General features: G+C 44.8%; 1 protein-coding gene across 1 annotated transcript in view; it reads left to right on the top strand.

The window, feature by feature from the left end:
- CACNA1D (calcium voltage-gated channel subunit alpha1 D) overlaps window positions 1–12,540 on the top strand; it is a 325,917-nt gene that overhangs the window by 300,613 nt on the left and 12,764 nt on the right. Inside the window, exons 42-44 of the mRNA XM_019504611.1 lie at window positions 186–335; window positions 1,879–2,042; window positions 10,528–10,649. Of these exons, the coding sequence (XP_019360156.1) occupies window positions 186–335; window positions 1,879–2,042; window positions 10,528–10,649 (436 nt within the window). The remainder of the gene's footprint in view (window positions 1–185; window positions 336–1,878; window positions 2,043–10,527; window positions 10,650–12,540) is intronic.

The raw sequence follows: 12,540 nt of genomic DNA, 5'->3' as shown, positions 1-12,540 counted from the left end.
AAAAAAAAAAAAAAAAAAAAGCCAGGAAACCCATGTACCTTGGCATAGACTCAGGGGAGTTGCTATAAAATATCAGACCCATGGTGAGAGAATGCATATGGCTCAAAATAAGCCACTCCCAAAGCACAGATTCAGCAGTTGGGGATAAAGTCTAATGAAATCCCAAATCTGTGTTCCAATTGCAGGTCAGAATCTGGTGATGGGCATCTGCCCACTATTTGCCGTGAAGATCATGATGTTCGAGATTATTGCAATGATGATCATTATTTTGGAGAGCCCGAATATTTTAGTGGAGAAGAGTATTATGAAGAAGACAGCATGTTGTCAGGAAACAGGTGAGCTCACTAGCCCTCTCTGGAAAAATCATTAATATAGTATGCACATACCAAAAAATCCATCCAAGTAAGTACTACACTATTCCTAGAAAACAGCAGTGAACAACTGCAGAAAATGTGGCTCAGAACTCCATGTGTTTGGGTGTGAAATGGAGACCCCCACAAGGCTCTCTAACAGAATTCAACAGGAGGGACAAAGGCATTTTAGCTCTTTTGAACTGTATAGAAGCTGTTTGGTCCCAAATCAAAAAAAGCTGTTACATGTCCAAGACAAAATTTTAACTTCAGTATCACTAGGATCAAATTCACAGGGAGAACTTTTGAAAACGTTTCCAGTTTGATCCGTAACCTCAGCAGGATCCAGAGATTCTGTGATTCTCCCCTCCCCACCCACCTTCTCCCCTCAACCCCCCACAGTCAACATCTTAACTTTAGAGATTTTAAGTAAGTAAACAAAAACCCAATCTCTGGATCTACTCATGGCTTTTGCCAGGTTCCTAACTTGGGCTAAAGGCAAAGGCTGGACAGTTGGGATGCCCTCTTTCATTTGGAACAATTTTACTTTATGAAGCCAGTCCTTTTACACTGGTGATATTTCATGGAATGCAAACACTTCCGTGTAAAGAGCAGTGCCTCTTACTTGTTTGTTTGGCAATAGGAGAAGCTTCCCTGTTTCATTAACTTAGTATACCCTTTTGACAAATCTTTCATATCACCAGCTTAGAATCTCCTTTTTCATCCTGAATTAGTCACAGATTTATTCCTGCAGGACCATGGGTAGATTGTGTCCATCTTCCTTGTCCACCTTCCTTAAAATAGATAAGCACCATTTCTGCTGAGCTGCTACTTACTGATAGGTCCTAGTTCAGCAAATTCAGCTACTTCACAGAAGTGTTGTGAGCCTCCACTTTCTGATTTAATTCACAAAGTCTGGTCCAAGGGAGCATCACTAAATGAATCTAGTGCCTATTTGCCCTACATGTGCCTGTGGGTACCTACATATGCCAGACACATGCATCTCATCTAGTGCTGTGTCAAGGGAGGTCTCCCCCCTCTTCTGCATACCCTACTCTGGACTCTGGAAAACTCAGGCTAATGGCTGGCCCTAAAGTTTGAAGTAGTAATTTAAAAAATCTTTTGATTTCTAGAGCTGAATTCTTACAGAATAATCAGAATTGGTCCACTAAATTGAACAACTAAGCCTGAGTCCCAAGTCTACCTTCATTTCCTCTCTTCATCCACTCGTGATATGATATTAATTTTGATCAAATATACCTCCTGATTTTTTTTTTTGTTCAAACAAGTTTAATGTGTAACTAGTGCTAAAAAAATCCAAGTATACCCACACTCTCACAATCCATGCACAATTCAGAATTGGCACATCGATAGCGAGTTATATCATTCAAGATGTTTTGTTTTAATTTTAAGGTTGCGGCAAGGATCAGTGTAAATAACAATGGCAGAAATGATTTGTCCTGGCAAACAAAGGCAAGTGGATCAATTCTTTGAAATTTCCCTCATTAACCTTTTTTTTTAAATTCAGGCATACATCGGACTATAACTACAGATATCACTGTCATGACTCTGATTTTGAGCGACCAAAAGGTTACCATCACCCGCATGGGTTTTTTGAAGAAGATGATTCACAGATCTGTTATGATGCAAAAAGATCTCCTAGAAGACGGTTGCTACCTCCCACACCAACACGTGAGTGCATTAAGAATGTTTCTAAGTATCTCGAATTGTAGTTTATGGGCACATGTTCAGTCTGCCATGAAAGCTGGATAGAAGAGAGAATGTTCATTTGTCCCTTGAACATAGGGAACCCCTTGTAAGCCCACTCCCTGCTATATCTTGTGTTGTTTGAGAGTTAGCTTCTCTCATTAGTATATTTATGAACTTTTTAGAAAATAGAAACTTGTGTCTGTATTGAGATGTAGCACACAGAATCTACAGATAGCATATAACATATGTTTCCCTTGTTCTACTTTTCTTTAATTTCCCCCCTCCTCCCAGCCCCTTACTAACAAGATATTAATATAAATAGGTTACTAATATTACAAAGAGGTAAAAGTCAATGGTATCTAATTACTTTATGAAGCAAGTGGGTGAAAGATCAGCATTCAGCCATGTTTTCCTCAAAGTTTGTTCTCCGTGTTATGTGAATTAACCTTTGTTTCCTTTAATGAGTAGCTGTATTGTGCTGGTATAAACAAAGCTGTTGTCACTATAATGACTCACCTGCTGGTACTTTCCATGTGTCTCTCAACCTAGACGCAACAGTGGCTAATGCTTTTATAATTTTAATTTGATCATTTTTTTTAATGGAAGCAAACACATTTTCCTTTGACTTTTTATTTCTGGAAAGGTGTGCCTACCAGTTGTAATACAGGCCTTCTACAGTGCTTCTCCTTTAGACAGTATAATTGAGATGGTCTTAGTCCCTGTTGTCTTAGCAAATGCCAGAGATGGACAGAGAGCAGGCAGGGCGGCAACGGATTAACTTATCCAGAAAGGCATTAGGGCTGCCTATAGACATGCTGCTTCGTGTTCTAATTAGAATGCATCAGAGCAGACTTGATTAATCGAGTCTGCTCTGTGTTTTAATTAAAATGTTCCAGCATCACCTTACCATCATGTGTATTAACTCTCCCCGCCTCACATTTTAAAATGGCTTCAGGGACGCTTTAATTAAAGCTCATTGAAATTAGTTTTAGTTAAAGCATCCCTGCGGCCATTTTAAAATTTGGGGGACTTAATACACATGACAGCGAGCTGTTTTAATTAGAATGGATGTCGAGGAACTGCTTCAGTTAAAACAGCCCCTTCCAACCCCCAAACACATGTATAGGCACCCAAAGCTTCATAGGCAACAGCCTGCATCAGATAATATGAATATATTTGCAGAACAGAGATACTAAATAGAAAGGAATAACATAAATTAAAAACAAAGGATAGAGGGAAGGGGCACTACTGAGACACAAAGGTGGAGGTAAGATAGAGATTTTTTATCTTTATTTGCTAATCTTGCCACAAGAGATGACTCCAGTACTTTTGAATTGTTTCAATTGGATTCTTTTTTTCAAGTCCCAATGAAAAGATAAGGCTGCAGTCCTTGATCATTTGAAATTCACACCAGATCTTCCTCCTGTTACCTCTGAAATATTGCTAGAATTCAGTGGGTGCTTTCTCCTATAGCTGCAGCAATGGTCAATTCACATTTTCAACCTCTAGATTGAATTGGTATAATGTATTGCCTCATAAGCCAACCACCAAACACTCTAGTTGTACAGGAAGCTGCCAGCAGCTTTCTAACTCAAAACCCTATTTTTTTCAGTATATATTTTTCCTTCTAGTCAGAGTTATGCTTTCTCTTTCCATTCATTTTTGTATAATGCAATGAATTGGTTTGTTGTCATTAAATAGCATAATTTCATCCTCCAAATACCAATGCAGTCTTTACTTATATGAATCCACAGCGTATGGACTAGCGATGCCAGCATTCTGGTGAATGTAAGGCTCCCTCTCCATGTTACTACTACATTAACATAATGTGTTAATTGTGGCCTAAATGGCAAGGGTGCTACATGTGCATCCAATTTAAGGCACCCTAAAATGGCAAACCAGCCACAAAAATATTCTGCATATCACGTAACATATACTAATAATGCAGAACATTTTTGTGGCATGTTTCTGTGGCATCGTAAACTGAATGTGTAGCAGTTTGAGAGTAGCAGTGCATTCCCTGGACAGAGCCAACAATTGGATGGTGGTTGGCCCTGGCCCCAGCTCAGGCATCAGGCATCTAACTTGTAGGCACATTTTGGATGCTATCCTCAGTGCCAAAATTTTGCCTCTTGCCATGCACATATGGCTTGGCAGGAGATGTGATTGTTGGGATCAGGGATCTGATCCAGTGGTGCCTTTTAAATTAATGTGTCAGAGGCATAAGAATCAGACTTCAGGCTCTTGGGTTTTTCTTTTGGCTTGTTGCTTAGTTTGAGAAGCAAGCAGTACCTCTGTAAGGCTAGACTTAAAGCGTAGTTGACTTTTGTTGTTTACTTTTGTTAGTGAAGTGTAAGATGTTCTGCAACTCATTGTGTTGGAAGTGACAAAGAAAAGCAGTTTAATTTGTAAAATGTATGTAGCTCCCCCAAGTATGATAAGAGTCAGAAGTGTGACAGGAATACGTTAGGTTTCAGAAGAAATTTTAAAGGCCACTGCTCTATTGCCTAGGTTAAAGTTGTCTGCCTTTTAAAGACAATGTTGAATGGCACAAGAAGGACATGTATAAATTATTTATATGTAGTAAGTTCCTTAATGACATTATCTATGCAGTGTTCTTGCTTCTAGAACTTTTTGGTAGGTGGGCTTTTTGTTTCTTTGGGGGGGTGGCTTGATGGCAGTGATAATGGGTAGAGAACAAAATCCCTGTAGGCCATCAAACTACTGAAAGCAAATCTTACTCCCTGAATGTCCGTACCACTTCCTTCATTTGACCAGAAAGTGAAACTCCCAGAAAGTTACTGGTCTTCTGTTAGTGGCACCAAGAAAAGACCTTTCTAAAAAGGAATCTTCCTTCAGCTGTTGGAAACGGTTGTATATTGGACATGTTTCCATCAGTCCCTCTGGTGGTAAAGTTGTGGAACAGCTTAGGGGGTGACTTTGATCTCAAGAAGGAGCTTTAGCTCTTTGTCTAGGGACAGAAATTACACATAAACCAGTATAAGTAGTTACCAAGGATCCTGGTGTTCTTTCTTTAAAAATGGCAAATTCTTTGACAAAACACCCCAAATTCTTTGACTAAAACAATCAAAATCCATGTTTTTTCATGATTACAGTGAATTGCCACTATATACATAGGTATCAGTTGAACACAATGCTTTGTTGATATATTTACAATTTGAAAGCAATTTGGAAGCCTACCAGTGCTGCAATCATTATAGTAAATTCTAAATACCTATATATTTTGGTGTTTGATTTTGGCTATTTATCATAGAAAATCAGAGCTCCTTCTGCCCTTTTCACTCACCAGGATGCGGGTCCAGCTCCAGGTGCCCCATCCCAGCTGCATTGTGGTGCTGAGCAGCCTTGATATGCTGGTGCCCCTCACTCCCAGGTCACAGCTCCCCTGGGCCCTGCTGGTGCCCCTCACTCTCAGGCCACAGCCAAATGGGCCGTGTTGGTGCCCCTCAATCGTGACCAGCAGCCCTCTGCTCACCCCAGCCCTTCTGGAGGGGGACCCCAGCTGCCACAGCTATGGAACCAGGGCCAGGCCCCTCAGCCCCCTGCCTCCCCAGGAGCACTTAAGTCCCAGCTGCCACCCAGCTGCTGTGGCAGCATGAGAGTATTGAGCACAACTGCCTCTCCTACCCGTCCTTCCCCATGGGTGGCACAGCTGGAGCAGAGCCCATGATGGGGGAGGATGTGGGCTGCCAACTGTAGACTTGGGCCTCCCCATCCTGCTGCCTTCACCATGGGGGCCTCCACAGTCCAGCAAGTGGGACCCATTGTGGGAGGGCAGAGCAGGGTGGACAGGCTTAGTGCCGCCATCAGATACCCTGCGCCAGCCATGCCGCCATGGCAAGAGGCCTGGCAACAGTTTTCTGCCCATCCAGCAGCAGTGGGGGAAACAGAAGCAGGGAGCAGCACCCTTTGGGACCTGGTGTCGGCAACATCAAGCCTGCCCTCCCTGCTCTGCCCTCCCATGTTAGGTTCTGCCTACTGGGCCACGGAAGCTCCTAAGGCAGTGGTCACCAACTGGTCAATTGTGATTAACTGGTCGATTGGAGAGCCTCTGAGAGTCAATCTCAGTATGGGGGAGCTGAGCCCGCCCCCTCCCTTCCCCCCAAACTGAGATCGACTGTCAGAGACTCCATGATTGAGAGTGGCGGGACGCACATGCCTGGGCTGAGTCATGCCTCCTGCCACTGGAGCTGGGCTGGGGGAGTGGGACGGTCCCCCTCCATGCTCCCTGTCTCCGGGTGAGTTGGGCCCTGGCCAGTCCTGGCCAGGGGACAATTAGAGCTCAGGTGTCTCATCCAGGTATGTGGGGTGGGGGGGCTTCCACTGCTGCATGCACCCTGGCAGAGGCCTGGGAGGCACATGGCCCCCCAATCTGTGCATGGGGTGAGGCTGCTGCACACTGGGCTTTGCTCCATGAACCCTGCTGAGGCAGGGATTGGGGTGCAAAGCCCAGCATGCAGCAGCAGCTGCTTCACTCCCCACACAGATCTGGGGGATATGTGCCCCCTGGGCCTCCACTGGGTTGCATGCAGCAGTGAGAGCCCCCCCCCACATGCCTGGATAGGTTGCCTGGGCTCCAACCCTCCCCTGGCCTGGCCCTGCCCAGCCGGACTGCGGCTGCACTTGCCCTTGCCTCTGCCCCTGCCATTGCCCCGCTCCCTCCCTCATCACAGGAGCCTGAATCTGTCCCCTTCCCTTTGGCAGATTAATGAACAGGCAGGCCCCGGGATCCTCATCCACAGGGAAGTGAAAGCCACAGTTTTAAACTCAGCACCCATTTTTGGTGCCAAGTTTAAAACTGTGGCTTTCACATTTGCTTCCCTGGAAACTGGAAGCAGGGCCCCTCCACCAACGGGGCTAGAGGGAGTGAAGGCAGGGTTGGGGCTGGGCAGGGAGAGCTGTGCTGCATCTGAGGGAGGAGGACTGGCCAGGTGACACCATGCCTGGGGGAGGGGTGTGAGCCAGGTGGCACTGCGCCTGAGGGGAGGAGGCCGAGCTGGGCTGTGAGAGCTGTGTCCCACCTGGTGGCAGGGGGCGGTTGGGGCCAGGTTGGGCCAGCTGGGCCAGGAGCACCGCACCACACTGCACCTTTTTGGGTGGTAGCGCTGGGAGGGCTGGGAGGGCCTTAGGCCAAAATTAATCTTAGGCCCCCATAACCACCACTCCCAGTGCTGCTGCCACCCACCTACCAACACAGACATGGCACAGTGCTCCTGGCCTGGCCCAGCTCAGCTCTCTGCATCTGTGTGGCTGCATGGGGACAGCTGGGCAGCAGCTACCTGCGGGTAAGTGTAATGGGGCCCAGATAGGGAGCAAGACTGAGTCGCAGGCAGCTCACAGCAGGGGGGGAGGGGTCAGACGGCTGCCTCCATGTGATTGAGAGTAGGTTAGTGGGGAGGTCCTGTGTGGGGGAAATGTGTGTGTGTGTCTGTCTGCCTGGGTGTGTGTGTGTCTACCTGCATGTGTCTGTGTCCGTGTGCAGAGAGTAGAGTGAATGCACCTGTGTGTATGCATGTGTGTGTGTACAGGGGCAGGGAGCAGGGAGAAGAGGAGGCATGTGCCCCCCAGTGCGGTGGGGTCCACCCAGCCTTCCCGGCCAACACTAGGAGGGGAAAGGGCCCCTCTTGCCCACCCCCCCGGCAGCCCAGCTTCCATGGGGGGAGGGGGCCTCCAATTTTGTGCTTGCCCAGGGCTCCAGTACACCTTAACCCACCTCTGCCCCCCCTCTCCCCCAACTGATCTGATGGGTGGGGAGGGGTGGGGGGAGGTGGCACTAGATCCTGGGTTGCCTGTTCCTTCAAAAAATGATCTTCACTTTTAAAAGATTGGAGACCACTGCCCTAGGGGGAGGGCAGCAGGGCTGGGAGCCCTGACCCTACAGCGGGCAGCCCACATCTGTCCCAGCCCTATGTACAAATCGGAGGGGGAGGGGGGGGGCACATGCTCCTCGATGCACTCCTACCCAGGAGTGCACACAGCAGGAGGGAGCCAGCTCCTTCACCCCCCCCCTAGACATGCTGCCTGTGACTCCATCCTGCTCCCCAGCCAGGCCCCATGGCTGCACCTTTCTGTCCTAGATTCACATACTACCCCAACACGGCAGAACCCCCAGCCCTATTCCTTCTTTCTCCCTCCCTCCCTCTTGATCTCTCCCTTACCGTGGAGGCCTCAATCTGTCTCCAAGCTGCTCTCCACACTGCCTGGCTGCCATGTGCATGTGTGTGTGTTCTTCCTCAGTGTATGGAAAACCTAGATCCCTGGTTTTTGGAAACCAGTTCAAATCTGTAACACAACAGAAGTTCAATGCAAATAAACTGCTTTCAGAATGGCCAAAACTGGTTTTAAGATAAACCTGGATGGATGTGGTATCAGACTTAACTGATTTAGGTTAAATCGGTTTATTGAAGTTCTGTCCCAGATTCCCTCCAGATTCAAGTTAACTTACAGTCCCCCAGCATCCCAGCTGTGCACCTCCCCTACAACCCTCCCTTTGCAGAGTGGGCAGGCTACACTTAGCCCAAGCTGTCTGCTCCAACCAAGCAGGGAGGCATGCTCTAGTGCCCCCCATCTTCTGGCATGAGCCAGAAGAAGCATGTGGCTGCATTTCTGAAATCAAAAGTAAACCTCTGTTCACTTGCTTGTGAGTTCAGTTTACACAGCTTAGACTCATCTGCAGAAACTGAATCGATTCAGCCTCGGGCTTTTTGACTCTCTGTACTTTGCCCTTCTGATTCAGCTTAGTGCAGGGGACAGACTCCAAACTTTCATCAGCAAAGAGCAGTCTTATATTTTCTGATCTCTTTCCCTTAGCAGAGGTGGGACAGGAGATTTCCATATAGCAGCATTCTTTGGGTCCCATTTAACTTTTGGTTGTATGGCCTTCCCAGCCATAGCTATTATTAAACTCAGAAATCTTTACAGGAGAGTTTTGAATAAAATGCCTGGAATCCTAAGTTATTCTCAGACAAGAACAAGGTGAGAAAGCTGTTAGGACACGAGTCTAAATAGCACTAGTGTAGTGTAAGGGTAATTTGAGAGAAGTCAGTTGATTGTCACCAATGTAATGATAAAAAAGCATAATCAACCCCTCCAGTAGTTTTACTGTGCTGGAAACTATGTAAAAATATTGTTCATATAGTCTACATTTTATATATATGAAGATGTTAGTGCTTCAGTTCCCTAGGAGATTTTAAAATTGAAACAAACACTTTATTCCTAAGTAGCCTATAGGATGTGTAAAGAATACATTATGCACACTACCTTGGGGAATTTCCACTCACAACTGAATCCAGTCCAAGCTAATGTGGTCCACCATGTCTTGGATGGGTATTGTAGATAGAACACTGCACACTGGAATTCTGTTCCATATAGGTTCAGAATAATTACCAGGTTTGTAATTTTAAGTAGTGAACTGAACAGTGTAACTCAATTCTGTCACCTGCTTGTTCTTGTCATTCCAAAGAAATGGAGCATGTAGTGGAGTGTTTTTGCTTCGGCAAGGAGACATTCTCTTTTTTTAATAAATATGTATTTGGAGTTGGAAGTATCCAACACTTTGTAGAACCAGGCCCTAAATGCTATTTCTTACTCACTGTTTTCAAAGCACTATTATATGAGAAGAGATGCTGAGGATGGTTTTAAAATATTGCCGTGGCTTTGCATGGACAAGATACCTCCAGGTGTTTGTGAAATCAACACATGTACAGCTAGCACCTTGAATACAGTAATTTTCTTTGTGCTGCTGCTGAGACTGTTGCATAGAAATTCTATCCATGTGTTACTACTAGGAATCTACAAAACCCAGTCAATATATTGCTATATCAGTCAAGCAACAAAATTCTGATTTCTGAGTTGCTTTTTCCTCATTCAGATGTTTTTCTGAATATTCAGTGTTCCTGTATAGAATGTAGCTTATTGCCTGCCTGGTATTATAAGCGACATAATAATAATCAGGAAAAAGTAATTCAATTAATTTTGATTTATGTAGTATGTCTGGTATTGCACTTTTTATTTCATCAAACAACAATCTCTGGTAGTTTCTAAGAGTATGGTTCTTTGGCATAAGGAACTTAAAGCTGTGATGACTAAAAAAAAAAGGGAAAATAAGTCAACTGTGTATTTTAATTCTACCTGCATTCCTTAAAATGGATTTCTAATGTTAAATGCCTTTTTAACCTGTGCATAACAGTTCAGCTGAAACCTTGTCTCTGAGGTTGGCTAGTTTGATGGTTCCTATCTCAGGACTATTTAGTCCACATCCTGAATCCTCTGTCTCAAGTCACTTCCGTCTCCAAATATCTGTTCCATAAGGCCGCAGAGCATGCATAGACCCCTCCAATCAGGAATACTCTCTGCTAAATATGTGGGGTGACAACTGGAATTATGGAAATGTTTGATCTTGTGAAAGATAGTCAACCCTATCCTAACAACTATTGTTATGTTATAGCAAATCGTCGATCTTCCTTTAACTTCGAATGCCTCCGCAGACAAAGTAGTCAAGATGATATAACACTCTCTCCTACTTTCCACCACCGCACTGCTTTACCACTGCACTTAATGCAACAACAGGTAAATCAAGTATCTTAATTAAATAATACTAAGTTGAAACACTTCAACATGGCTATTCTATCTTGGGCTTTGTGGTTATTTGAAAATTCAATCAGTAAGCCATACATGTGGACTCTACACCTCCAAACACCACCTTGCTCTTGGAAGCAATGCTCCCAATCTTGTCCCATCCAAAATGGCATTTCAGATATGTTATACTATCCAATACCAATCAAAGACAGTTTTATTTGGGACACTATAAAAACATTTTGTTCTTGCTGTAATATGCTCACAGTAAAATAGAGAACCTAAGGGATACTGTCAAGTTCTGGGGCTTGCTTCATGTGAGGGTTGTTAATACAAGATTTGATTGGAATAACTGCCATGGGAACATGGCTATCCCACAGCTAGTGCCCCTTCAGAACCTTCCTCTTCTGCAAGTGTCCTTTATTGCACAAGCACTGTAGGGTACTATTCACTTTACTTTCAAAGCAGTAAAGCACTCTTTTTTGTCTTTCAGTCTGTGATCAGGGTTGTTTGGGTTTTCAGTTCTAACCAGTAATTTAAAATGAAGCATGCTGAAAAATGTAAATGTTTGCAGGAAAATGCCATATGATAGGTGAGCATTGCAAAAGCAGCATTGTTTCTACAAAGCCTCAAGGGCCAAATGCTGTTATGAGTTATATGTCTAGTAGCATGAGCGCTAAGAGCAGAAGCAGGCACAATGTGGATATGGCCACTTTCTAGGCCTTGGGACTTACTAGGACAAATGGTTCACTACATAGCTGTAAATCAAACTCCCATTAGCTACAGTGAGTTTGCCTTGAGTAAAACTGAATAAAGGTCCCATGGATTAGCTCTTTATATCTGATTCAATTGCACGATTGTATTTGCTGTAGCATAAAAAAATTCAGTGGTAATATATTATGTTATTATTATATACTACAATACAAGGTAGCACCAATAAAAGGTATCACCCTAAGAAATCCTTGCCTCTTCCGTAAGTTCTGCACCATCATGGCTATGTCACTCTTACACCACTATAAAAATTGGAGAATGTACTGGTTGCATGTAGCAATTGTCTTGCAACTCGTGGCAGGTTAGGATTGATGCATGCTTAAGCTGCATATAACATTTCTTTTGACTTGTAACATTTTCTGGTGGATACATACTACTGTTTGTAATTTAAAATGACTATACATTAGACTACTAATATATAAATCTGAGAATTTCTAAGTGCATTAATATCTGTATCCTTAAATGTGTAGTAGTAGATGATTACCAGTAATATACTAAGGTGGTGCAGACTGTCTGGAATAATTCAAAATATATATATATATTGGGAATGAGTATATTACTCCTCACCTTGGCTGCCTTCTAAAACTGTAGCTCATTGCGGTGGATGTAGTCTTTCTGGACTTTAGGAAGGCCTTCGACACTGTCTCTCACCCCATTCTCATTAAAAAATTAGGTGACTGTGGCGTCGAAGCCTACATAGTTAGATGGGTTGAAAATTGGCTAGAGGGCCACGCCCAGGCAGTGGTGGTGGACAGGTCATTTTTGATCTGGAGGGATGTGGGCAGTGATGTCCCCCAGGGCTTAGTCCTCGGGCCCGAACTGTTCAACATCTTCATCAGCAACTTGGACAAGGGGGTGAAAAGCACTTTGTTCAGATTCGTGGCTGACACCAAGATGTGGGGAGAAATGCGCATGCTGGAGGAGAGGGACAGGCTGCAACTAGATATAGACAGGTTACGGGGTGGGCGGAGGGGTACAGCGCAGCCCATCAGCCATTCCTGGGGCTGCGGCAGGCAGCAAAGTAGGGGGAGCTGTCAGTGGGTGCAGGGCACGGCTCTTGTTGCTACGTGCCCCCTGGGGGGGCTGCAGGCTGGGGGGCTATGCCAGTCTCTTT

Source organism: Gavialis gangeticus, unplaced genomic scaffold (genome assembly GCF_001723915.1).
Source record: "Gavialis gangeticus isolate Ggan-Ray unplaced genomic scaffold, GavGan_comp1, whole genome shotgun sequence".
In the NCBI taxonomy this organism is placed as follows: domain Eukaryota; kingdom Metazoa; phylum Chordata; order Crocodylia; family Gavialidae; genus Gavialis; species Gavialis gangeticus.
The sequence above is the reverse complement of the archived record's forward strand: the minus strand, read 5'-3'. Positions and strand labels throughout refer to the sequence as shown.